Source organism: Cuculus canorus, chromosome 12 (assembly GCF_017976375.1).
Source record: "Cuculus canorus isolate bCucCan1 chromosome 12, bCucCan1.pri, whole genome shotgun sequence".
Lineage (NCBI taxonomy): Eukaryota > Metazoa > Chordata > Aves > Cuculiformes > Cuculidae > Cuculus > Cuculus canorus.
The window spans coordinates 20,296,108-20,323,400 of record NC_071412.1 but is presented as its reverse complement, the minus strand read 5'-3'; the positions used below and the strand labels follow the sequence as shown (position 1 = coordinate 20,323,400).

The following is a 27,293-nucleotide window of genomic DNA, read 5'->3' as shown; positions in this document are numbered from 1 at the left end:
TAAACAGAGGAAGAGCTTTGAGGGAGGAAGATAAAGTTCCAGCATCAAGAAATGAACCCTGGGATGAAAAAAACAACGCAGAAAGTGGGCCACGGAGGCTAAATACATAAATTGTTCACACAGTTCTCAAATTAAATGGCTGAAAGAGACCTGTCTCATTAAAGTAAAACTCTGTTTTATTTATGTTTTATTAGAAACACGGCACAGAGAGGCAGAGCCTGTCACAAGCACTTGTACCCTCGCTCGTCGCTGGCAGGTTAGGTTCCCTGGCTATACGCTGTTAAGACCATCGGCAGAGCCAAAGCAGAGCACTGCTGCAGGCAGAAAACAGCACCAGAAAGCAAACTACAGCAGTAGTCTTACAGATATAAGCGCAAGTCAAGGTTAACTAGGGTAGTCAATTTTTTTTTCTAGGATTACAGTAAAATGAATAGCAAAAAAAAAGGCATGTCTTTGGATTTGGGTTTCTTCGTCACAGTTTTCAGTCCTCTCCACCACACAGGTTCAGCAGTGCCCTCTGGTAATCCCCTTTTGTGTCTTGCTGCAAAGCAAGGGAAAAAAAAATACAAAATATATATAAGTAAACAGTCACAAAATTTGAAAGTGTATGTATTATATTCTAAACCTGTGGGACAGGTGATGTTTCACAGCTGAAGCCTCATCAGCCTGGAGGAAGCTATCTAGACTGACTTAAATTTACATGTGAATTGAAATTATTTATCATTCTTCCGGTACAAATGCAAGGCCAAGAAGGGAGAGAAAATTTGTTATGAAAGAGTAACAAAAAAAAGGAAAGCTGAAGGACTCAATTCTGTTCCTTCTCACTGATCGCTGCAAAAATCATACATCAAGTTCCCTGTTTTGAAAATCTGCTTATAATCTAAAATGGACATCTTCAGGAAAAGATTTCGGCTGAAGATCTTGATGCAACTTTATCTACATAAGGAATAACATAACAGATGCTGTTGTGAGGGTGGGTAGAGGACTAGTTTTTAGAGAGATGCCTGAGCTCTTTACCTATGCTCCAAGTTACATAAAATCTAGCACCTCCAGCTCCTGCCCAATCACAGAAATGGACAAAAATCTCTCTAGCTAAAAAGCCTACTCCTTGGGCACTGAAATAAAAAGCAGCAGCAACAGAGACACTGTTTTCGTTCAGCAATCACAGAACAATTCTGTTTTCTCTTTTCTTTTGGTCTAAAGATAGGGGCAGGCGAACAGAATTTTCCTTCACAACACATCAGCTGATTGCACAAAGCCTACCTATGCTGTCATGTGGCTGCCAGGAGTTCACCTGGTGACTGTAAAGTTAAAGGTGGGTTTTTCAATAGTACATGGATAATAACATGTTATTCTCCTTGCAGCTTCTAAAACACCTCCCATAAATTCTAGTGGTATAATTAATCCAATGAAGACTGTTGCAAAGGTCCATACAACTGACAGAAGAGAACTGAAAAACTTACCTGGATAAAATAATAAAGAGATTTCCCATATTTCCTCTTGAATTCACTCTTAATTTTCAGCATGTCAACCTCACAGCGGGAGACCATAATCCTGATGAGAACCTTGTCGCGGGTTCCCTTGCCCTACAAGCAGATAGGCATCCAGAATTTTAGTAGCTGAACTGTGTAAAAGGCCACAGTACCTAATGATAAGACAGCAAACCACAACCAACTGAGATGTACCAATAAAAGATACAATGAATTCAATCTTCTACCATCATTATTATGCTCCAGCAATTTGAGCATGAAGATAGCCTTTCTCATCAGCAGTGTTTGACCAACTTCTAGTCACAAACGTAGCTACTTAGCAGCAGTTCTGATTCACCCAGAGGTCTTCCTGGTATTGCCTATTGAGCAACACCTCATAAGGTGTTTATCCTTCATCCCCTTTCTTGCAAAAATGTTTTGAGGCAAATTTAGTGTCTTATTTTGGCACTTCAATAAACACTTTTTTTCTGCTATCAGTTGTTGGTTACCTGCAAAAGACGTGTCTAACTTTGCTATTATACTCAACTGACCTAATACTGATCATTATAGTGAGACCATTCCCTATATTTCCCTATACCAGATGCATCCAAATAGATAGTCTACGCTCCTAACTGTTAAAAAATGTTTTTGAACAATAGTAAGTCACACATCATATGACCAGAAGTGCCTAATAATTTATAACTAAAATTTGATGAAACATCAGCAAGAAAAAAAATGAGTAGAAAGAACAGTCTTCCCTACCTTCATGGAATCATACAGTCTGTCCGCAAAATACAGCTGCTTGTTCTGAATGCACTGGACTGAAGAGAGACATAAGAATAGTTAAACATCTGGCCCACACATGGAAGAGAAGAACACAGAATCTTGGAGCTATTTTTAAAGATGTGATAAGTCAAAATTACATTTTCAGCAAAAGTTTCTCCAAAAGCAGACAGAGAAATTGCTTTTACCTGAGCTGTTACTTTAGAAGTTGTTTGGCTAAGCTTGTGATTGAACCACAAATGCTTACATCTGAGAAAGTATTTCCCCTCCATCGCTACTGTAATTTTCAGAATGCAAGCCCTCCTCCACAAACGCCACAATTCACTCTTCCACTTCTATAAGCAACCTTTGTTCTGAAAACACTCACTGTATGCTAATCCATGAGAAGTCTCCTGTTCAAGGCTGAGCTTTGTTTATTCTGTTTGTATTACATCTCTCACTTCACCCTTAGTCTGAAATGGATTTTCCTCTTAAAGAATTTCCTCTTGAACTTGGAGACATCCTTGTCATCTTCATCTCATGCCACAGCTCCAGCCTTACACCCTACCTCCAGTTTTCAAAGAATTCAGTGCCAAATCAGCTCTTTTATTAGTCTCTGGCATGCTCCACCGCCCATCTTCTCCTCACACACACACTGTTATCTCCAGCATGTGTCTTTATCAAACACCTGGTGTGTTCCGATATGGTTCCAATCCTTTTGTTTGGGGAAGCAAACGTTAGGCCTCTGTATCAAACATTAGCGGAACTAACAACATATCACAACACATGCATTTTTATTTTCATCTGGAAAGCAAGATTTAGATTTTGCAGAGGGCAAAAATATGTTTTACTTCTCACTACCTTTAATTTGCTAAAATACACTAGTGGATCCAATAATGGCAGCACGTCCAGTCTCTTTCTTGGGCAGTGACACAGAGGAAGCTGGGCCCTGCCCTTACAATACACTGCAGGAGACAGGATCTTTTCAGTGCTCAAGATACCTTTTGCTTCAGAGCAACTCACCAAGATTAAGAAAGGCATTCTCCAAATCTCCCTTCACCTCCTTCTTGATGCTCTCCAACATATCATATGGGCTGTAGCTCTTGTATCTCTCAAACACTATCACAAGAAAAAACATAAGGTGAAATCAAAACCAGACCAAAAACTGGTAAAAATAACAACCAAAATAAAAAACGGAGACAGCAATACAGAGACATATGATAAACGTCTAAGCCCTTCTGAGATACGAAGCACAGCCTAAATGTCAGTCGATAAGAAAGTTCCCATGCTATGGCCTTTTTGCTTTCCTTGAGTATCTCTATAATCTGATTAAAATATCATCTTAATCCTGCGAAAGATTTTTTTAAACAATAGTTATTTAGGCCCTGAAAAGTCTTCAAATGGCTTACCCATGCACTGCTTATTACAGCAATATGAGAGCTGCTTTTGAGTCTTCACTGTCAGATTTAAGCACATGATATAACCAAGCTACCCTAGAACAGAGGGAAAATAAGGACTTCTCAAGGTCTCCTGCACCCATGTTTTCTACACCTGTAACATTTTTGTTCTCAGTTTATGTGACATATAGAGCATTGTTACACCTGTGTAAAAAAAGAAAAAGCTCTACACGCATTCAAACTGTGAGATAAACATATCGACAGTAACAACTATATTTTTTCAAAAAATAACAGTTTGGATGTAAATTAAGATTTATGAGATGTCCTGTGTTTCATGAGTGCTTTTCACACTCGTTTCAATCATAGCAGGGACAAAATAGTTACCACTTTGATATTTTTCTCTTACAGGAAATAAAAAGAAATCCGTCGCTTAAGTAGTACCTTTCTGCAGGTGGGGGACACTTCTTTCAGTCATAATGTTGATCCACTTGGGGACATCAGTTCCCTTTCTCTTCACACCAGCATCGTAGAGATCCTGGGGTCAGAATGAAAAGCAAAATAATGAAAACTAGGAGTTACACAAGAAGCCATCGCAAATGTATACTATTTCCTTACTAGAAAACAAGCACTACTGGAACTGTGCCAGTGGGAGAAACACAAACAGAGGCATGGCTGGGCAGATCACCAGGATGAGTTCTGCAGATCTAAGTACTTTGTATTTATCTCTACCTACAGGCTCTCTGTATTTAGCTCTGGTTACCTCAGCAGAACTGCTCTTGACAGATACAGATGTAATAAACATGCAAGACCTGCTACTTAGTTCAATGATACTTCTCTCAATCTTACACAATTACTGGGTTGCAAGCAGTATATATGCATTTCCTTTTGTTAAAGGCTCTCTTTCTCAATGTGCCCAAGGGAAACACCAGAAAGCAGCTGTATAGGTACTAGTGGGTAAGTAGCCAGCGAAAACCATTAACTGAAGGTATCAGGATTCCACGTGGCAGATACTCTGATAGCACACAAACATCACTGTGCAAGACAATCTGAAATATACACATCTACTTTCACAAATACTTCTCACTCCTACAGCATTTATTCTTTCAATATCCCCAAAATCTTGATCAGCTTAAGACATCTGATGGTCATTACGAGCACTTACCCTAGCATCTTGGTCAATCAGCTCATAATCAATCACAGAGGTATCTTCACACCTTTTGCCCTTCAAACAAGGATAACAGTATTTAGAAGAGGTTTAATACACAGTCTTACTATACGCATGTTCTTTTCCCGCTGATCTCTTTAATCTGTATTTGCTAAACACATAACAGTGCACTTCATCCCCACTGTGAAGCTGCTGCTATGAATGCTGCTTTTCTGTCAAAATACTTTGCCCTTCAAGAGCCTAATACAATATTTTTGCCCAAAAGACAGTGAAAATACAAGGAAATTTAAAAGCGAATCAGAAATCCAGTTTTACTGGCAGACAGTCAGTTACAAAAGGGCAAGCAGACTAGGAAGAGTGGAAAAAAAATGAAGATACCTAGACCTACCTTTGCCAGGGCAACCATTAGCTTGCGGAAGTCTCCAGATGTGTCGGATATAATGTCCTTTTCCAGTTCTGTCTTGTACACTAGAAAACAAAACATTCTTTTCAAGTAAATAGTGTCCAACAACTACTACTTTACAAGAACAGCTGCTAATTACTGTGTTACTGGACAGCTGCACTACTGAACTGTACTAAACCCAACCAGAATGACCAATCCAAAACAAAGACTATTAAAGGAAAAGTAATATTTTACGAGGATGGATCTTAGATGACTCTTATATCTACTTATAGGCAACTAAGAATTACAGCTTCAATCAGATAATATGCTTTAGAAAAGTTGAGAATATATATGTTTATGAAGTTTTATTTCATGACTTTTCTGGCAGGCTCATCAAAACTTTACAAGCACACTTCAGCACATTTCAGATGCACCTACTTACTATATAATTGATCCTAGAATCCATAAACGTAACATCATCAATTCTGTTGCTCTGTACAGAATGCACGTAGCTTACAAAACACCTTATTTAGACACAACTTACATGAGTGGTAAATGATCTTTAATATGTTTGCTAGCAAGCAGTAAGATCAAACTATATAAACACAAATATTCTGTATACTGGTACAAAGCAGTGTCTTGTGTCCAACTGGCCAGAGAATCAAAGCCAATACTGTGTAAGTGACACTAATAATCAAATTCACATTGAGGGGAACTTATCCAAGTAACTTAATGTAAAAGCACAGCACATTGAAACGTTCAAACTTACTTTCCCTGTAGACTCTGTTAATTTCACTAAGCTCTTGATTTGTTCGTGAGCAGATGATTTCAATGAGCGTGTCCTCATCAGTTCCCAAACCCTGCAACACATACATGATTCTGATAAGCACTAGAAACAAACAGGCACACTTCAGTGGTTTAAAAATATTTCACAGACATCTCCTTTCTCCCAACTTTAACATTTCACAGCCATTCAGGGATATTTTTTTTCTAATTGCACCTGAGAGAACCCAGACAGGACATTTTTAGTTGCCAAATACTACTGCAATAGCTTTTAGATCCTGTGGATATTATGTCTGTGCAATGTGCATTTGCTGTGAGTGTCTAACACTCAGTGGCCTCCCCACCAGCCTATCTGAATGAGGTCAACTTGTCACGGTTTTCTGTCTGTTGAGAGCACCAGAAGAAAATCCTATTCTTAGCATGCAAATGGGCAGTAATCAACTTGTTCTTCCCAGCTCTTCTTCGCAGTGAATAAATACAGATGAAACATTACCATTGGCTACATTACTATTAAGAAATAAAAATGCCTTTAGTAGGATAAACTAAATATTCAGATTTTATATTTTTTGAACAAACTGAATGAATTGAGAGATCTTATCTAATATTTCAAAGCCACTTCTGTGATCAAAGTCAACAAAGAATCAGTACTTTGAACTAAGCTGCATTACTACTGTTTAAAAAGGAACTTAAGTATCAGCACTACAGCAAAATTATGAACCACATCAAAATGTATCAGCTGTTCCAAAATAATGTGGCTTGATCAATGTGCTCTAAACCACGTTTGATTATTTTATATAGATAAACAGCAATATATGCATATAAAATTTAAAAATTTCTAATAGCACTGCGATGTTCTTGTTCCTGGTGGTTCCTGGAAACTCTGAATGACAGGCTCAGGACAGAAGACTAACCAATAGTTATATGGCGAAGAAATGAAGGCTAAGAAATTTAACATTTTCTAAATATTCTTTTAAGTATTTTGTAAGAGTGTGCAGAAGAAAAACAATTAACTCCTCAATGATAACTTTGCTTTACCCAACTGTGATTCCCACATCATAGCTTATTATGCTCTACATATCAAGTCGAACTAAAGCTCTGGCAAATTCAGAACATTAGACTGGGTGCCTGGGAGCTGCGAATAGCTGACCTACGGAGAGAATGCTATATTCTACATTTATGGCTACTCTGAGGTAATGGCTTGGTCTTTGGACTATAAATACAGCAGAAATCCTATATAAGTACATGGTGATCCTAAATATAACCCATCAGATGTTAAGACATTAAAAAACCCCACAAAACTACCAAATCCAAATGAATCTTAATTGACAGTAAATTACAGCCTCTACTTATACCAGAAGAGGGCAGCATCTGATTACTCAAAGAAGGGATTTGGCCCATAACTAAAGAGTTACCATCTCAGTACTGGGTGGGGTTTTTTGGGTCTGGGGAAGTGGGGTTTTTTGCTTGCTTGTTTTTCTAACTCCTTTTTCGTAGTCTGGAGAAATTAATTTTGTCTGCCATGTTCTGAATTTCCACAGCTGTGCTTTAATAAAATTAACCTGATAAAGAACATTCAGAACTTAAGTGATGATTACAGGTTTCAAAACCTTAGTTTTGCTCAGAAAGGTGAATGCAGTGGCACGAGCACCTCTCCAGTTATTGTTTCAGCAGCCTGCAAAGCAAATATTTCTAAACTAGCGATTTATTCAACAGTTGGCTGTGACTGTAGGGGCCTGCACACAGTGAGTCACTGCTGTGCTGTTTCTCTGAAGACTGCTCTTGATGCCCGCTCCTCCTGTGTTCTACACGGAGGTGGGTCTGATACAGGATGTTCTTTCAAGCTCAGTGACATGACCCAGTCACTGGAAACCACTGTTTAATGGCTCCAGCTCTCGATGTTTATTTGGTACTATGAATCTATATATTGCTTTGAAGAGCAGTCAGCAAAGCAGCAACCAGCGAGCCCAGCCTATCAGCTATTCCTCACCTGATGAAAATGATTTTTTTTTTTCCTTACAGAGAAATTCTAATTAATAGTTTAGAAATCACATGGTTCCAGAATTTCTCTCATTATGGATGTCTTGCAGCTGGATACTTTAACTGCAGTACCCAAAAAAAATAATCATCAGCGGACATGTCTGAGATCTGTGAGCTCAGGTATGAAATCCATGCTCTCTCGAGACAGCGACGTCAGACTAACGCACTTAAATTTAAAAGCTCATTTACCTTCATGGCAGCTTTCAATTCAGAGGCATCATACTGTGCTGGTGTCTTCAGCAAGCCCAAGATCACTGCCTCCAAATGACCTGACAGAGCAGACTTGAGCGCTGCAGAAAGTTCCTGTAAAAAAAGGAAGGATGATAGAAGAAAAAAATTAAAGCTCACTTCTGATCTCCAGAGAATTTAGCCTGTAGTGCTTTAAGTCCCCAAGCCCGCAATAGTGTTTCTTACACAATTGACAAGGAAACAGAACATAAAGAGCTTTTCTTTTGTGAAAGCCTAAGAAAGAAATTAGGGCAAAGGAATTTTTTCTCATGCTTTGAAAGAAAGAAGAAACCCACTGGTGGCTGACAAAGTGCTGGGAAGCACCGTGCAGACACATCTGAACAGCTCCACTCCAATCTTGAAGCACTGACACTTTGTTGAGGCTAATAAGCACAGATGGATTTGGGTTTGACTCCCTCTGGTCAGTGCTTCTCCATCATCCTCCCACAGTTTTCCCAGTAGCACCGTATATAATTTGCGTTTTTCCTATTATCCCAGGCTCTTACTAGCTGAGACATCAGAAAATTGACTGCACAGTTATTCCACTGCACAGGCCCAGTTCCCAAACACCTAGCTGAAGAGAACAAAATTGGCCCTAGGCACAGAAAAATTACTCTGTCTTCAAGGAAACCATCAGAAGTGTGCAGCCAAAGTCTCAGTAGTTAATTGTCAGTCAATCCTTGAGACCGAAACAGTCAGATATGTTCCCTTCAGAGGACACATGCAAATCTGGAGCAAATAAGGTCAGAGGCATGTCCTCTCTCCTGGGTTTCAGGTGCAACTTGGATGATTCTAACATCAGCTTCCTCATCGCACAGTTCCAAAGTTGGAATCCCTGGGATCAAGTCCGGAGTTCACACAGATCACCATATTCCCTAAGCTGAAGGTAGAAGCGTTCAGAAGAGAATTGCTGCATGCTGTTGCTGGTTTCTACACTAACAACAATCCACGAGCTTGAGGGGCAGGAAAGAAGGGGGTGAGAAAGTGATCTCAGCAAAATTGCAGAGAAGTTTGTACCAGAGGCACTTAGTTCAATTCCAGAGTCACCCCTTTAATCCAGGACACTAATGTAAGCAAATACCATATGCACTTATTGCATGGACTGATCAAGACACCAAGTGGGGGGTTGAGGAATCAGCTGCTTTAGTCTAAGAAACATTTTAGTATAAATAACTCCATTTTGGGTTCATTCTTCCAACATTTGTGTGAGAACAGGTTCTTCAGACATCAGTTGAAACAGCAAAGACAGCGTCTATCTTTATTATAAATTTCAGGACAAAGCCATGCATCTCAACTAGCAGAGTACAGTTTTTGCAGTCTTGGGGCTTTGATACGAAGGCTGAAGGAAATACAAACCACTGCAGTAGGATTTACCAAATTAGCTGCAACAGAACCTGAATCAGGCAACTGCCCTCATATTAGCAGGCTCCTGGAGAAATACAGCCTTCTTCCCCTGCCAGGAAAGCAGAGTCTTCTCTGCCATTGCTCGGAGTATTCCAAGAGAGAGGTGGAAAGCAGATAACTGACAGACATCATTAATTTATAAATAATAAAGAGATTTTACTAAGTGTTCCAAATGAACACCTGGATATTAGCAGTGCAGTTCAAAGGCAGAGATTATTGGCAGTGGTTAAGACTGACCAGACACATAACGAAGACACACAAGCAGAATCTCTCGTATTCTCTGAGAGCTTCACTAACACCTGACAGAGAAAGACTGCACAGATCAAACTGTTCCTCAAGACTAAATCTGTAATATTTTAAAAGTTATAATGCTCTACTGAGAAATCCTGCAACACACAAACCAAGCAGCCTCGTACAACACAACACCAAAGAAAACAATGAGAGCTGGCCCTAGAAGATATACCTACGTGTCTTTTCATATCCCACTTCCTCCTCTCTTGCCATTCACTTGTTTATGTCACCAAGTTGTATCTACTGCAAGTTTCCATTGTTTTTACATATTGTTTTACTCTTTGGCACTTGTTAAACTCGATCAATTCAGTTTGCTCTTGAGTTTCAGCAAGGAAAAAGGTGAGAAAGAAACATTAAGAAGAAAAAAACTTGGAGATTTTCTGGACTGTGCATATTGGCAATCATGCAAAACATTTAAAAAAGCTGCAAGTGATACACTTCACTACCAGGTCCACTGACACGCACGATCCTCCCAGTACCCCGGGGTGCGACTGCCATGACTCGACCATCAGAGCGCAGCTGTGAGCACACATGCAGGCATCCAGCGTGCGCATTTCTGCATGTGCCTACAGCAGCCATGCATAAAAGCTGGTGAATTTCCAAACTTTAAACTCTAGGTTTACATTTGGTTTCAGAGGAGCATTCTGGGCTGCTACTGAAGGACTACCGTTTGGGGTCTGGCAAACCTGAAAGAGACACATTCATAACAATCCTTACTCTGTACCAGTCTCCTCTGTTTTGTGGGCATAAAACTTCAGTTATGGCAAGATTCACAAAAATGCAGAAGTCAAGAGAGCAGCTCTTGCCTTTCAGATACCAAGACTCGTAACTAGAATTTTGCACAGTTTTTACAGATTTATCTCCATCAGTAGATCAGTACCTATTTCTGACAGGATAATATCTAGTGATCGCTAACTCACATCACTTTGTTCCACATCTGCAGTGTTGGCAGCACAACTGACTGCAGTCAGTTCTCATTTAAGCTATCTCTGTAAGCAGAACCAGAATACTTACCTCATATTGTCTTAAAAAAACCCTGTCAAAACCAACAACAACCAGAAAAACAATCCCCTAAAGCATCAAAACTGAAGCATTTCATGTCAATAGCTTCTCACTATCGTTTAGCATACTTCACCAGGGAATCCTGTGGGTGGCTGGCTGGTACATCACCCACCACAATTTCTGGAGGTGCTAGGAAACCACCAGCTCCAACAGACTTCAGTCCCAGTTGAGTATATTCAACAAATTTACAAGTCCCGCCAGTCCCAAAGCGTGAGAGCATGGACAAAGCAAATGCATCTTTAAATTCAGTGAAAACACAATCCAAGTAATACTTCTCTCTAGTTTACACCCATTTAACAGTGAAATATGCAAGCCCTGAAACTGTCCCCAAGAAAATATTCAATACTTGGCATTTCTTCATATTTTACTACCTTTTTGGTCCTCCTCTGATAGGCAAAAGCAATATCCTGCCTCTGTTCATTGCTGCGGTTTGTCAGGATGTTGATGATGGTGACCTCATCCACACCTACAAAGACATAAGACAGTTAAAAGAAGCTTTCTTGCTATTGTTCTCTTTGTACTAATATGCTCTCTGACACTCAAACCATTGCATATGCACTATCTGGAGCAGAGATTAATCCCTTTCATTTGTTAGTATAGGTCTTGCCCTGGCCTTGGAGAAAAATTGCAGTCCACATTTTTCACATAATGCCGATCTTTGTGTACACAGGCACATACACACCTCAAACTCGGTGCAACCAACTTGGCTACTTCTGTTTTCTGCTCTACTTGGGTGTCTGTATACTTGTGTTCAGTCACTTGGTTTTTGGCAAAGAAAGTTTCTCAAGAACACTAGCTTACTCAAGCAAAATCTCATTTTGAATTCAAATTGTTTACTTTGTTTAAAATAGCAAAACCTACATTTTTGTAGGACAATCTCAATAACCTTTTTCTCAGAATGCTTTGTACAAAGACAAATGCAAGACTCTGAGACTGCTTCCCCAGTTCTCCCCTGCACATTTGTGTCTGTATCACTGGATTCGGTCCCCAGGTAAAATGCCTGTTTGTAGTTCATTTACCCAACTGGTTCACCACAGCTGTCTGGAGGCACCATTCAAACACAAGAAGAATTACAGCACAGCTGGAAGTTACACCCAGATAACAAAGTCTTCCAAACAGAAGTGTTAGCACAGCTCACAAACACATGGACAAAGGAGACGGTTAGAACAGCTCATTTTTTGGTCAAATATCAAGCTAACCAATAACCCTGTTGTGGAACCATTCCTTCTGTGCTATTTCCAGCCAGAACTGGATGAAGCTTAGAAGAGGCAGAACTATTTCTAACATTGCACATCTAATACAGTGTGCATTCCTCTGCAACACAAAGATGATGCTTATCTAGTTATCTTCTTTGGCCAGCTGCACGCCAGGCTTTGAAGGAAATAGGTGGCTCTAATCTAGAGATCAGAACAAACTTAGAGTTCTGGTTTGGGTCTCTCCATTAACTAAAAGTATTACAAATAGGTTCTTCCACAGCTGCACACACGAGTGTAAATGATAATTTTATAATATAAAACAGGAAGTAAGGACTGGATCAGCATCTCCCAGCAGGACTCAGATACCTGCCAGAATCCATCTATGTTGACTTTCCTCACAGGAACTTGAAACAGAGGACTGCAACAGATATTACAAAATAAACCATATAAAGCATGAATGGTGCAAAAGACCTTTTCCCTCGAGCTACAGAATCTAAAAAGATGAGTCAAACCCCAAATTCCCATCTCCCTCTTCACCACATTTTTCATGATGAGATACGATACTTGACAGCCTTGCGCCCTTCTCTTACGCTGAGGCAGACCTACATCAGTGCTCTTATTCGCATGAGCTTGACCTGCAAAAGCCAAAAGGCCCTGGAAAGCTTCATATATCCTAGTTACAAATTTTGGGTTGAAAACGTGCTAACTGCTTGCTTCAGCCATAATCTGGTCCTGCGTATTCTAAGGTGTTCCCACTTTGTAAAAGAACATAAACTCTCTGATTCCAGAGAACAGACACAGACACTGAGCCTTTCAGCTGTTGCATAAGCCAGTGACTTAAGCTTTTTAATAACTCCTAAACTCAAATCATTCTCAGCATTCAAAAGGCAAACGGCATTTTCAAGCTTCTTCACAGTTGTGATAGATTAGAAGCCCACAAATTACTGCACCCAAGTTTCTAATTTGTGTGCTTTGTGGATGGATATATGAAGTTAACTCACTGCTCTGGCATTTAGTGGAAAAAAGCGCTTGTATTTCCACTTGGGAATGATGCTGCATAGACAGGATGCTGACTCACTTCTGCTGAAGCGGGGTGGAGCAGGACATTTTAATTTGCTCTTCACTAAAATCTCTGCAGCTTTTAGGGTAATGAAACAAAAGTGTATTTCCAAATTCATTCTGGCTGGGCAGATTTTATCAGTGCATTTCTATCAATGGGCAACCACAGAGCTGACATTGTGGTTTGCAATTTTTTTTTAAACAACAAAAATCCTTGCAGATGGAAATGTATTTGATGATGGGGGGAGGAGGGAAGTAGAACTTAAAAAACCCCTCCGATTAATAACAGCTTTTCTCCTAAAAGGAGCAATCTGTTGCATTGGTAAAACTGCAGTATTATGGCTCAATCACCAAAACCAGAGGGAGTTAACATAACCAAAATGATCAGTTATAGTTTGAAATTCTTATATTTAAAAAGACACTAGACCTGAATTTCCATGGGCAAAGCAACATCATCAGCATTGTTCTGAACAAAATCGATGTTATGGACAATCACTTAATTTTCTAGGATGAGATGACAAGAGAGCTAACATACTTTCTTTTGCAAGAGCTGGAATACATTCATAATTCTGTAAGTCTGTTCTCTTAAATTTCATTTTCAAAGACAGCACGGACAAAATATCAGCAGCTATTTCTGTCCGAACAGCATCTACAGAGATCATCCACTTACATGAATGAATGAAATGGGATTGCAGCTGGCCTCAAATTAGTAGTGAAGATGTATGTGATTAGCCCTCGTGAGACCTCAACACCTTGTGTTTCTGGTACCAACTCAGTCCGAGGACTATTTGACTGAGCTCATGATCTGCAGTGTCTTATTTTCCTTGGATAAAACCCTGATCCCACTGGAGTCAAAGGGAAAAAATTTAGAAAAGACCGTCATTTCAATTCTGCTATTTTGCTTGGCAAGATTTCACCAAACCCAAACCATGTTGCAATGAGAAATTTCTTTACTGATACTATTAATACTTTGAATATGCGACTGATGCAATTAGGCAGATTTCAAGCACTATCGTTCCCCCATCAGCATGCCAGTAGATTTCCTCTAAACTTTTACTTCTTAACATTAAAAACTCTGTTAAAAGGCATGGGCATGTTGGATATACTATATAAACAGTGAATTCAATCTTACAGAAGACTCCTGTTATGGTTTACACCTCGTCATTTTACCAGTTTCTGGATATAATGAACTTATTATAGATGTACTTTCTAAGCACTTTCCTACAACAAACCTCTAGTTGAATTCTGCCTGTCATGGAATTAAAAAGTATATCGTGTGACCTCAATAAAAGGTGGTAGTTTAGGCTGCGAGCAATTAACTACGCACAACTAGTCTGAGAATAAAATTATTTAACTAAGTATCTGAGGTGCACAAAGGCCAAATGCTAGGGAATAGCTCTGAAACAGAGAGGAGACTCCAGCAGTCTTGCCTACAACAAGTCAAAAGGAAACCTAACATAGGCTCTCTTAGTCCTCTACTAGTTAGGTTCCTCTATTTAGGCTCATAAACTCCAGCAAGGCACAATGGAGTGTTATACAGAAATAAAATGGCCTGTTGTCCTACACAGCAGAAAGGCAACACTTGCCAAGGACTTGCTACAGAAAAACTAAATAGCATAACAATGAAACTGGCATAGCAATGACATTTATTACAAAAGGAATAAGCCAGAACTGTAAGGAGTTATGTGCATTACACAAACTCTAGGTTGCTACAAACTGGTTTTCTATCACCTAAGGCCATTTTTTCGCATCTCCCTTTCTAGGCTATTGGATATCTGTAAAACCCCTGCATTTAACCGAGCTCCACTCAAAGCCCCAAAGGGCTGGGCCACACGTTTGTGCAGTACAGCTTTTGCAAACAGATCTAAGCCCCAGTAAACACATTGCAGTATTTCTCTCATATCCCACGATAGATAAGCATATGGCTAACCTCCGAGGAGTTTATCCGAAGAGACTGACTGAACACTGAAGGAATAGTTAGATATTACACAGAGCAGAACAGTCAGATGCTCTATCTTAGATCTGTTCCTAAAATAAATATATGGCTGTTGTTTAGCCCGTAAACTAAGTTTTACCCATTCCATACACAATCACCAAAACGGACATTTATGACAGGGATTCAGAGTTTGCACTACTGGGAAACAGCTGGGTAATTCATAACTGGCCCACCCTGACCATAAATACCATAGCTGCACATTGTTTATACAAAAACGCAGAAGGTATATCCAAATGATTTTTCCCCAGAGATAAGACTCCATGGGATGCAATTTCCATCACAGGGCTATAAAAGATACAATTTGAAAGACTGCTTTCATGATTGTGAAACACAGGCCCATTGTAACATGTAAAGACGTAGACTTTCAAAACAAAGAAGAGGTGTGGGTTCCAGATACCAGGCATCCTTTTTCCTGAATAAAGCCCCTAAAATCCTCAGTTCTTATGTCCATGGGTTTTTTGAAACTGACCCCCTCAACCACAAAAAAACCTCAGACTGCACGTATTTCCTGGAAAATAGTGAAAAACGGCACAAGCTTGACTTTCCTGCCTCAAACCCCCTTTGTATTGCCTAGGATACTGAAATTTCCTTTTGCACTAATTAACGGCTCGAGAGTTAAAATGTGTAAATTTGTACCTATCCAGAAATGCTGACAGCATATTTGACATGTTCAGATTTGCTCTACAGTCAGGGCTGTAAAAAATTATTAAGTCTCGACAAAACTCTACAGACACACAAAGCATCTTCTGCCAAACACAATGACATTTACTCCTCTCTTGAAAGAGGATTTTTTTTTAAATGAAAACAAGCCATAAAATGATTTAAAATCAGAAGAGAGCCTACTTTAATAAGCAGACATGGATTTCTCCAGTTAAATTAAGAAATCTTGAGAAAGGAAGCCTCATGCTTGTCAGGGAGGGGCAAGATTTTACATTTTATAGCAAGTCAAATGTGCTTTGTTGGCACTGAGGGAAGACCCTGCATTTCTTTCTGATGAGAAACTGGCTTTTGAATTTCTCTGTCTTCTGACAATAGGCAAAAGACTACGCCCAGCTGTCGCTTCTCTGGCCTGGAGGAAGCCTGGAAAGCGTGGCACACCCTTTCCTTATTACAGAGCAGGGCAAGGACCAAGGATCACTGCTCTGGGAGTACCACCAAGGGGTTCATATTCCCCATATTCCTGATTGTCTCAGCATACTAGGCTTTTCCATGCAGCTGCATCATTCCCCTGCTCCATTGTGGTCTCCTAGCAGTCCATGGAAGTGGTGGATCCTGGCACTGATATATGGAGTTGGAAGCCTATTCAAAAGCCTGGCTCGGAGAAGCAGAGGACTTGCATTGCGCTGCCCCTGAAGTATTGCAGTATCATTTCAAAAACTAGATTAGTTGTTTCTAGGACTTTGACCACAAATTAATGTAAGATACATGAACGTTCAGTTCAAGACTCAGGAGAAAAAAATTCAAACCATCCCTACTCAACTCTCTGGAGAGCTGAAAGGCAGAAGAAATGTCCAATTCAGTACTCCAATAGAAATCCATGGTTCAGAGCTTGGTCCCAAATCACTGCCACAGAAGTTGACACTTCATTCCCAGTGGCAGAAAAGTAGTAGGATTTGAAGTACTAATGAGTGAAGAGAAAAAAAAGTGGACTTCTTCAGTGATAACCTCAACAACTCTTGGCTACAAAATTCAAAAGCATATTCAAAGCGTAAATTATACAGAGTTCAAAATCTAACTTGGTCAAAATTTCATCAGTAACATCTGAGAAATCCAACAACTCCTAAAACATGCATCCTAGAGTAAGGATATTAAAACATCAGTCTTGAGACACAGTTAACTTTTTTATTGGTTGTTTTTTTTGGCATGCCAGCATTTTACCTGACAAGTGGAATCAAAGCCACAGCCCATGTCCCTCACCTTTGGTCTTGATGGCTGTTTCCAGGGCTGCAGCATCCCGATCAGCATCGAAATTTGAGTAGGCCTTAACTGTGGCGTATGCACTTGGTGGGAGCGAATGCTGGAAGAAAAACAACCTCAGAGTTAAATCCTGTAATCCTGTCCTTGCTGCAGTTAATAAAACACGTGCCTCTCGGTTAACTGGTATTTAGCCAAATTTTTCAATACAAGAACTACCAGCAGGTATCGGTGAAAATGGAATTCTGCCAAGAGTCACCGAACTCTGTTCTGCTGATGTGTTGTCCAGAAATCCACTCACAGCCATGCTTACTCTAAGAATACATACAAACAGATTCTCTATTATCGCAGCAAAACCTGCCTAACACATTTCCAGTTTACTCACTAAACCTTGATCTTTTAAATTGTGGCCAGATCTTAAGGAAACTGACTGCAGAAAGTTAATTCAAAGAAGTTTAAGCATCAGCCATGAAAATCTGAAGTATTTTAGATCTGAAGCCAATACATTGGATTACAATCTACAACAAAAAAAAAACAAAACACAGGGAGATGCAAGATTAACAATGAGGAATCCAGAGCAAGTTTTGTGCCCTCTCTCATGGATTTAAAGGTAACACCAAAAAAATCCTTTTAAGTCTATAGTTACAGAACACAGAAGTTACTCACAATCTCCTTTTGAAACTCTTTGCCTGCAGATAGATGGTTTAAGCAGCACGAGGCTAGCAAAACCAAATGACATTTCAGACTACCTCTGCTAAGAACAAGAGGAATTACAGGTAAACTCACTCAGTAAACAGCTGCAACATTTTAGAAGTTAGATTTTATCAGCTGTTTCATATTGCCCTCTCTTGAAGATTGTAACTTCAAACAGGAGGTCACCAGAAGAGAGATTCAAGTCATCTCAGCTGCTTCGGTGTAAGCTAACAGCTTAGCCTTTACCACCTCTCACAGGCAGGTTAAACTAAACCCCAGATTTTCATATAAAAAGCTGAGAAATGTTCACAAATCCCACTCTGCTGAGTTCAATTTAGAGACCAAAACCTCTGTCAGAGGCTAAAACCTGAAATTGCCAAAGCCGTCTCCCAAGTCAATCAGTGACTAGGCTTTCTTGGTGAAGATCCTTAGAAGCTTTTGTTTCAGTCTCTAACTCCAACAGAAAGTCAGGGTTGTGAACAGGACTAAGCTGTCTTAATACCCCTAACAGAGCTTTTTATATGCAAATTGTTGAAAAGAAGACAGGTTTTAACAAAAAAATTCCATGTTTTTTACTATATTTGACTCTACCCAGTAGAGGTCACACTGCCCTGAACAGATTCCTCTGGCAGCAGCTGCTGTGCCTTCCTGAGACATGTCGCCTGGGTTACACTGTGGAGATGGAAAGTCAGAAAAGCACCCATAAACGGAACCATTCTTTCTTTTGTCTCTTACCATCAGCTCAGTCTAGCAAAGCCACCCCAGTCTGGCCTGCAGCCACACCACAAAACACAACCTTTCCTCTTAGCAGATCAGCCTGCTAACAGAAACAGTAAATGGAGATGTCCGATGCGACCTTAGAGAAGTCTCCAAGCCTGAAAGATGCCTAAACCGAAGCCCATTAGTTTACACAATCATACAGCACTTCTACCTAATTAATCAGTGCTGGTTAATCTGAAGCAAGTGACCTGGTGAGCTTAGCAGAGCTGGGTGCCTCTCCTTCAACCCAGCTCCAAGAATTTTCTGAGTCATTTGGACAGAGTATTTTACTATAAGATGATATCATTCACTGCGAAAGCACACAGCATTTTTTCAATTTGGGAGCCATCTTTTCCTCTGTCCTTGCATGCAATGAGCTGGATTCAGATTCCTTGACACTGGTCAAAAGACCCAGGCAGCGCCCTGGAGGCACGTACACCCAGGACAGACAGCAACCTGCTGCTGGCTCCCTACCACTGAATGGGCTGTCTTCAACTCCGCACCCACAAAGACCACGCTTTACTCCTCCAGGGACTGTCCGTACTGCGGTGGAGTAGACACAGGGCTTATCAGAGTGATTATCCTGCCTATGAAGAACAGCCATTTAAATTACAGACTACATGGTCTCCAATTTCTCTGGCACACTGCTGTACCGCAGTACTGATGCTCTATGTTTTCAGAGAAGAGTTTTTTCAACTGACCTTCCATTTAGTTCAATACAGAATTGTCCAGGACTTGGCACTAAATGCACAGTTAGTGTGTAACTACACAAGCAGCCTGGGCCAGACTGAAGCAGAAAGAGGTTTTTTTGGTCTGCACGTTCTAGCGCACTTTAAGAGGTCCTCAAACTGGTTTATTTCCTCTCTGCTTGATGAATTCAATCCTACTGGGAAGAACAGAACATGAAGGAGAAGCGTATTTCACTCACAGAAAAGTCAAAGAGGCTTAATTTCTTCTAAAAAACCAGGACCCTTTAAAGATATCTACAGCTCAGTATTCCCTATCCTCAAAAAAAAAAAAAATCATCAGTCCCATTTGAAAACCAAGTAACTTGACACCATCTGGAATGTAACCTATAAAGTCTTGACTAAAACACAGGCTTCCGATTCTCAGTGCACAGAATGAAGTGCAAGAGCAAGATCTTTGTTACAGAACCTTTCTAAAGCCTTGTGCACAGATGCAGAGACTGCAAACAGATTAACTTCAGCTGAACTCCCTCCTCCTCAGAGGAAGGAGAAGATAATACCAGGATGAAGCAAGCAGGCCAGTTTCTTTGTCTTGAAACAAATCAACCATTTTACCACTGAAGCCGAAGGCAAATTCCTTATTGCACAAGACACGACTTGCATTCAGCTGTGACCATTTTGTACCCTCAAAGTTAAAAACTTTTTCTTGAGAAAAACAGGTGGTTGAAGTACTATGATTAACATCAGTTAACGTGCTGAATCATTGCTTAGAGGAACCACGTAAATCCTTTAACTAGCTACTCGGTAATTCTAGCTTCTAACTTAGGTCCCACAGAACAAACCAGCTGCCTGGTATTTCTTGCACTCTAAGGCAGGATCTCTGATGAAAAAGCTGGCATGGAACAATACTGAACTTTCACAAATACTCACATGCATCATGGACGAAACATCTTGGCCGTCGAGAACAGATTGCTCACATAATATTCTAAAATGTAATTCTCGGTTGAAACAAACACGGCCAAGACATCTGAAGAGTTGACTGCTTTTGCAGTACAAGATCAGCTTTGCTGCTTACCTACAGCGCACTACCCAGTTCTTTGCAACAGCTCTTTCACAAAGATCATATGGTATAATTTATTTTGCAACAATTAACAAAAATAGGCAAAAGTTTGCTTGTACTGAGCCCCGACTGGAGTTACCAGCTATGAAATTTAAAAGTATAGAAAGCTTATAAGCAACATGATGAAACAACACATGGATAGGATTCGCTTCCTCTTCAGTGACAATCACAGAACCACAAACTCACAGCATGATATCCTGACACTACACTGGTAATGCTACCATCTAATGCTGCAATGTAAGAAATCAAACAAAGAGCGTGGCTTTCCGGTATTTCAATAAAAATGTTAAGCAAGTGCAGATGTGGTAGAAAACACACAACCAAACCCTGGATTATTTATGGTTTTCAAAAAAAAAAAAGAAAAAAAAGTTTGAGAAAATAAGTTTTTTCAAGAGGTAGCCACGTTTCAGTGGCAACTGTTAGAGGAATAAGATCCCAAATATTTTAATTCCTATTAAATAAAGTTCTCCATTTTTAATTGAAATAAAGAAAAGGAAAAAGAAACAACAAAACCAAACCTTTCCAACTTCTCTTATCATCCTTAACTCACTCGTTCCATTGGAAGGAAGAGGGCCCACAGCTACAAACTAGCCATTCCGTTAGCCCTGTGATCTCTTTCACGCGGCCCTGCAAAGGAACACTGCTCACACCGCTGGCCAGTTTGAAGAGCTGGCATTAGATCCGGTCACCTCATACACCTGTCCAACTGCCTCGTGGCTAAAAAGTGATCACTGCTGACTAGGTTTATAGTCAATGTAAGCAGAAGAAATGCGTGGAATTTTGTAAACTACCACTTAGTACAATGGTCTGTAGAGAGTCCTGTAAAAGAAACAAGATGTGGCATTTAAAGGAAACAAACTTTTCTTGTTTAGATAATACTTACATCTCCTTCAAGGCTGAGCTTGCTTAAAATTTCATGCACAGTAGACATCTTGAAAAGACACTGGAGGGAGAGAAAGTAAAACAAATAGACTTAAATATATTTACAATTACATCAGCTCGTTAAGCAGTCCTGAACTACTGCAGCACTGAAATGACACAGTCCAATGAACTTGCTAATCCCAAGTAAGAAAGCAGATTTAAGAGTTTCCAACTCACACCACCATTAATAATGCAACAGTGGGAGGTCTTCAACCTATTGTACAACAAGATTTTCTCTTTACTCCTTTAATTAAATAAATCAGTCTGTGTTTTAAATGCTTAAACTTAGGAACTGCAGAATCTCTAATTTAGAAACAGAATCAATGAAGACTACAACTCAGTACCAGGAAAACTGCACAGACACATTATGGCCTGGCCCAGCTCAAAGCCAAAAAGCATCAGTAGTAGCATTTAAATCAGACTCTCAGTTCCTTAAGTACTCGTGGAATAGACAGAAACTATTTCTATTCATGCAGAGATTAAATCATAATGCTGCCCAATCTTTAATCTTGGACACAGCCCACAAATGCCTCCAATATCAGATGGTTTTGTAGTGGCTCCCCAGTAATAAGAATCACAGGACAAGCTACAAATACCAGTTAGAATGCGATTGTCAATACAAGGTAACAAGGGCTCACTTAAAATGATAGCACCAGAAGTAAGAGCCATTGAGGCAAGATAATATAACTGCTCACTGCCAGAGCCTGCGTAACTATATATAAGGCAAAACAGGGAAAAAAAATCTAATCCTGAAACAGATGATACACCTTGCAGAAATGAACATTGATGTGATACACTTATGTTACAATGCCCTGCCTTTTTTCAGCTCCGGTTTCTGGCGAGGGAAGTTTGCCAGAGCTCTCTTACTGTTTTACTGGAAAGGTATCTCAACTAAGGAGGATTTTTTTTTTTCCTAAAGGTTATAAGCCAGAGGCAATATTTAAGAGGCCTGATGCATTCCCAAAACTGTGCTCTCAAACCTCTACTGAAAGGACAAATGCTGCCACTCATGTTACCGTCTAGACATCCAGGCTGGCACCCGCAGCAAACGTTAGTGGAAATTAAAGCTTGCTTCTTGGGAACTCCGCAATCACACTGCAGAGAGCATTATCAAACAGGGAAAATACTTGGCCTGATGGGAGGTAGGAGCAAAAGGATAGCAACACTTTAAGACCAGTAACATTCCACTAACTGATAACTGAGCCTGGAATGCACTCTTTTCAGCCTCACTGGGTGCCACTCCCTTTATTTCCACGTTGTCACCAGTTCTCCCAATCCAGCTCCCAAATATCACCCTCTCAGAGCCAATTCCCCGCTATTGTGTGGCCAGTCCTCAATACGTCCTTTCAACTGGCTTTCAGATTACTTTTTCACCCTCCACCACTGACTCTTCTAATGGTATCGGGGTTTCCTCAGGCAAGCAGTACGAGCTGCCCAGGAAAACTTCTCAGCAAACCAAACTCCACAATCCTCAGTGATCAGTGTGAGACCAAGAGCTCCGAGAGCCAGCAGGTGAAATAGCTTCTTAGTAATGGAGATCTGGTTAAAACTCTAGAATAAGTTGGGTTTTTTGTTTTAGCTCCTGTACATCAAGAGAAAAGCAGAGAAATCCTTACTCTGAGCAGTATAGCAAGTGTTATGAGAATAAATGCAGAAACACTATTACACGGCCTTCGTAGCGTAACTGCACCCTTCCTCACTTAGAATACAGAAAGAAAACCTTTCATTTTCTAAAACAATCTGGATGTAAGTAACAAAATCTTCAAGGAAAAAAAAAAATCAAGATCCCAGGGGAGGAAAACCAAGACAGAGAATGAAAATCATGGTCACGCATCAACTTATTTGAAAATTATCTTTTTCAGAGAAAAAATCCAACCCAGCCCTTTAAAGACAAGACATAGTTGTAATAAACTGCTCCCTGCTACTGGCACCCATGCTCATTAGAGGGGGATATATTCCTGACTTATGAAATTATTAATGTTTACTCTTACTAAAGTGCTTAACAACAAGACCTTTGTACTCTGACAGTATTACAGCCAATACCGAAGATGAGCAACTGAAGTCCTTCAGTGTTGCTTGTCACAAAAACCTAAAAAATGCCAGTGAAAACTGAAGTAAAGCAACTGCACTGTAATCTTTCACATAACAACCGCTGAACAGCTTTTTGCAAGACTCGTTTCTAAATAAATTAAAACCCACATTGAATCAGGCTTGTTGGAACAAAAAACTTGAACAAAGTCCAAGAACAGAACTAACACACCCTCACGTAGAGCTGGAACTGGGAGGTTCATACCATCAGCACACAACAACGCTGTAGTAACTGCCCGCCCAGCAGCCGCAAGCTGGCAGAAGGAAAAAATGGGAGTTTGCAAGAGTCTCTCCAGGGAAAGATCTTTACTCAGAGAACAAATGCATCTCTTGTCACACCCTGCTTTGTAAGGCACTCATATTTGAGAACAGGCTCTCGCTCTTCTCTCCTGGACCGATTTTATCTGGTGTAGCTTTGACAAGTTCTGAGTAGGTTCGAACATGTAAATAGAAAATACTTGCACTAACTTGTTCTTCCACAGACACTGGAAAAGAACCAACTTGTACCTTCCAGCTGTAAACTAATACTTCAATACCTTAAGGCAAGTTTCTACAACCGGTTTTCCTCCTAAATACACTTTACGCAATCCCAAATCATAATGTTATTCCACTAAAAGTGATAGCATCTGTTTTGACCTCAATCCCCACAGTCATCACTGGTTTGCAGATCCGATATTATACCGGGCTCAGTCTACATTCAGTACCTCATTCCCACAACTGCATGTTGACAGGACAGCACATTTAAAAGTAATCCCATATCTCAATTCCCAGGAGCAGCTCACGTACATTGCACCATAAAAAAACCCATGTGATCCATGGAAAAAAAGTGTCAGGCATGCACAACCAACCACATTGCTCAATAAGCAGAGTTAGCATTTTAAGAAGCACTTATGCTCCTCCAGACCAAGACTGAGCAAAGGGTGTTCCCAGGCATCTGAGCCAAGGAAACGGCATCCCCGGAATGAGAGAATGGAAACTCTTTCACTTGGAGAACATTTGTGTCAGGTCTCCAAAAACCAGCGCAAGGCCTGGCAACAGCGGAGATGAGGGAGAGCAAGGAAGATCTGCAATATCTAAGGACTCAAAATCATTCCTTTACATACAGTGCTAACAGCAAGTACAAAGTAGCCAGGCTGTATCTCTTCACAATGCTCCACAATCTTTAGCAGATCCCTTAAAGTGACTGCTTGGGAGAAAAAAAAAATTAGCTGTAAAGAAAAGGATTTCAAAATCCATTAAACCATGCTACCACAAACATATTTTAACTGTTCTCTTCTGCAAATGTTGCCAATAACCCAGGAGATGTTCCACTACAGGAAGCTACTACGCATGTACAGAATTAAAGAACCTCTATTGCTTTGAATTCAAGTTATTCTCACTTCTGGGACTTGACAGGAAAGTCTCTTGTATATTTTTTTGTCAAGGCAAACCATTCCCGTACTGACTGGGGCTGCCCATCGCAACAGCTCCACCAGGAGAAGGCACACACAGGGATGGACACTCACAGGAACAGGGGGTCCGCATGACTCCTGACCCATGTCGTGGTCTGCACATCTCTGTGTGCATTTGAATATGAAGCTAAGAGATGAAGCAGAATTAAAGCTGCCACGTATAAAAACGCGACTCACTTCTGCATGACTATCCTGCAATCATTTCCCTTCTGTGCCAGCTGAAACGCATGGCAGCTCTCCTCCGCGCGGCCTCTGCTCCCCACTGAGGAGGAAGCGGTGTCCAAGCTGACTCAGAACCCACAGGGCAGAGCTCCCAGCGGTTCTGTGGGGTGGGAGAGAGCACGGGGCGAGAGCAGAGGGCAGCCTGGCATGAGCACCCACTGCTGCCGCAGCGCTCCCAGCACTGCGAGAGCTTCTCCTCTGCCTGTGCAGTGCCCGCAGCCACGCCCTGGGGCCACGGAGAGGGGCTGCTGCGCCTGCAGGGCACAGGATGCCCAGGAACGCCCGGGATCCCGCTTGGCCACTCAGAGGATCCCAGTAATGCCCGGGCTCCATCCCCGCCGGGCAGAGGATGCCCAGCACCGCCCGGGATCCATCCCCGCCGGGCAGAGGATGCCCAGCACCGCCCGGGCTCCATCCCCGCCGGGCAGAGGATGCCCAGCACCGCCCTGGATCCATCCCGGCTGGGCAGAGGATGCCCAGCACCGCCCTGGATCCATCCCCGCCGGGCAGAGGATGCCCAGCACCGCCCGGGATCCATCCCGGCCGGGCAGAGGATGCCCAGCACCGCCCGGGCTCCATCCCCGCCGGGCAGAGGATGCCCAGCACCGGCCGGGCTCCATCCCCGCCGGGCAGAGGATGCCCAGCACCGGCCGGGCTCCATCCCCGCCGGGCAGAGGATGCCCAGCGCCGTCCGGGCTCCATCCCCGCCGGGCAGAGGATGCCCAGCGCCGTCCGGGCTCCATCCCCGCCGGGCAGAGGATGCCCAGCACCGCCCGGGCTCCATCCCCGCCGGGCAGAGGATGCCCAGCACCGCCCGGGCTCCCGGCCGCGCCTCGCGGGGAGGAGCGAAGCACCCGTGGGGCTCTCCCGAGCCGGGGAGCGGCTCCCTTCTCCCGAGCGGTGCGGGCAGCGCAGCGGCTCGGGGCTCACCTTGCCGGGCGGGCGGGCGGCTGTGGCGGCGGCTCCGGTGGGGCTGGGGCGGGCAGCGGCCCGGGCGGGGTTTTGTAGGGCCGGGTGAGCCCTCCCGGCGCTGACTCACCCGCCGCGCCCGCCTCCGAGGCGGGCAGGGTAGCGGGACGGGCGGGACGCGCCGCTCCCTCTCGCCATCCCGGAGCGGTCCGTCCCTCCCCGCGGCAGCCCGCGCTCCGGGGGGCGCTGGGGGCGCCCGGGCTCCCGGCAGGGGCTCAGCTCCTCGTTCCCAGGCAGACCCCCAAACCCGCCCCCCCCGGGGCACTCGCTGCCACCGAGCCGGGGCTGCATCCTCCTGCTCTTCCCTACGGCTGCGGCCGAGCCCCCCTCGCACCCACAGCATTCCACAGGCAGAGCCCGGAGGGCCGCGTGTCCCCGCGGGTCTCCGCTGTGACCGGGCTAAAGGCCCTCTGCCGCGAGCAATAAGCGGCGGGGCCCAAGGCAGGAACTGTGCTCCAGGGCGCACTGAGTCACGCTCAGATAACCCCCACGGCCACACCACACCCGGAATGAACGGGGAAATCCAAACTTCTGCCAGTCTGACTAGTGACAAATAAATATCCAAGCTCAGCTGTTACAACGGGAACAAAAGCAAGGTACAGTTAGCATTTGTTAAAGAGCTTCACTTGGAGCGCTTCAGATTCCAGTTTCACCCCAACATCGGACCAGTTTGCTGGTGATCAACCTCAAATACATCAGCAAAAGCAAGCACTGCCCCTTCCCAACGCATGCAGTTATTCCCGTAATTTAAGTATGTCTTTTTAAATCTCCTGCAGGCCTGTACGCCTGTAGGTAGTTTTTCAAGAGTACATTGTCACAGAGTGGTTTTGATTCTGCAAAGAGAGATTTGCCTCTGCTACAAGGAGAGATTTGCCTCTGTTTTTGTAGGCTCAGGGTTGTCTTCCAGTGGATAGAGGGTAAAAATGTGGCAAAAGCAAGCAAGCACAAGAGAGGCACAAGAGCAGGGTCTGGGAGACAAGTAACCACTGGGATGAAACGACATCGACAATACAAAAAGGGAGAAACTTTGGAAACGTCAGCTGCTCTGCAGTATTCATTAGGGGCTTTGAGCAGAAGCCAAATAGCCAATCTGCCTAATGGATGCACAATCCCTTGTCAAACATCCTTAAAGCAAAAGCAGAAAAGCGTAACTGCAACATCCTCAGCTGAAAGTGTTTTCACATATGTAATGTACTGCCAACATACAATACGTTACATTCTTCAATAAAAAGTCTGCTG

General features: G+C 42.2%; 1 protein-coding gene across 1 annotated transcript; it reads right to left on the bottom strand.

Annotated features, from left to right (window-relative positions):
* Positions 1–155: 155 nt before the first annotated feature.
* Positions 156–26,084, bottom strand: ANXA2 (annexin A2). Its single transcript, XM_054077209.1, has 13 exons — positions 26,016–26,084; positions 21,287–21,346; positions 17,149–17,248; positions 11,352–11,446; positions 8,185–8,298; positions 5,945–6,035; positions 5,182–5,261; positions 4,791–4,850; positions 4,070–4,163; positions 3,255–3,350; positions 2,232–2,290; positions 1,464–1,586; positions 156–541 (listed from the first exon to the last, which is right to left on the bottom strand). Exons 2-13 carry the CDS (start codon positions 21,332–21,334, stop codon positions 482–484), a joined length of 1,020 nt encoding a protein of 339 aa, XP_053933184.1. The 5' UTR covers positions 21,335–21,346; positions 26,016–26,084; the 3' UTR covers positions 156–481.
* Between the last annotated feature and the right edge of the window lie 1,209 nt (positions 26,085–27,293).

Bases quoted from the DNA above. Each gene is read 5' to 3' on its own strand.
- ANXA2 (XM_054077209.1), bottom strand. From the start codon at position 21,334: ATGTCTACTGTGCATGAAATTTTAAGCAAGCTCAGCCTTGAAGGAGAT. The intron at 5,262-5,944 runs GTAAGTTTGAAC...TTTGTTTTCTAG, and splicing joins TAACAGAGTCTACAGGGAAA to TGTACAAGACAGAACTGGAA. The intron at 2,291-3,254 runs GTGAGTTGCTCT...GTCTCTCTTCAG, and splicing joins GAATGCCTTTCTTAATCTTG to TCCAGTGCATTCAGAACAAG.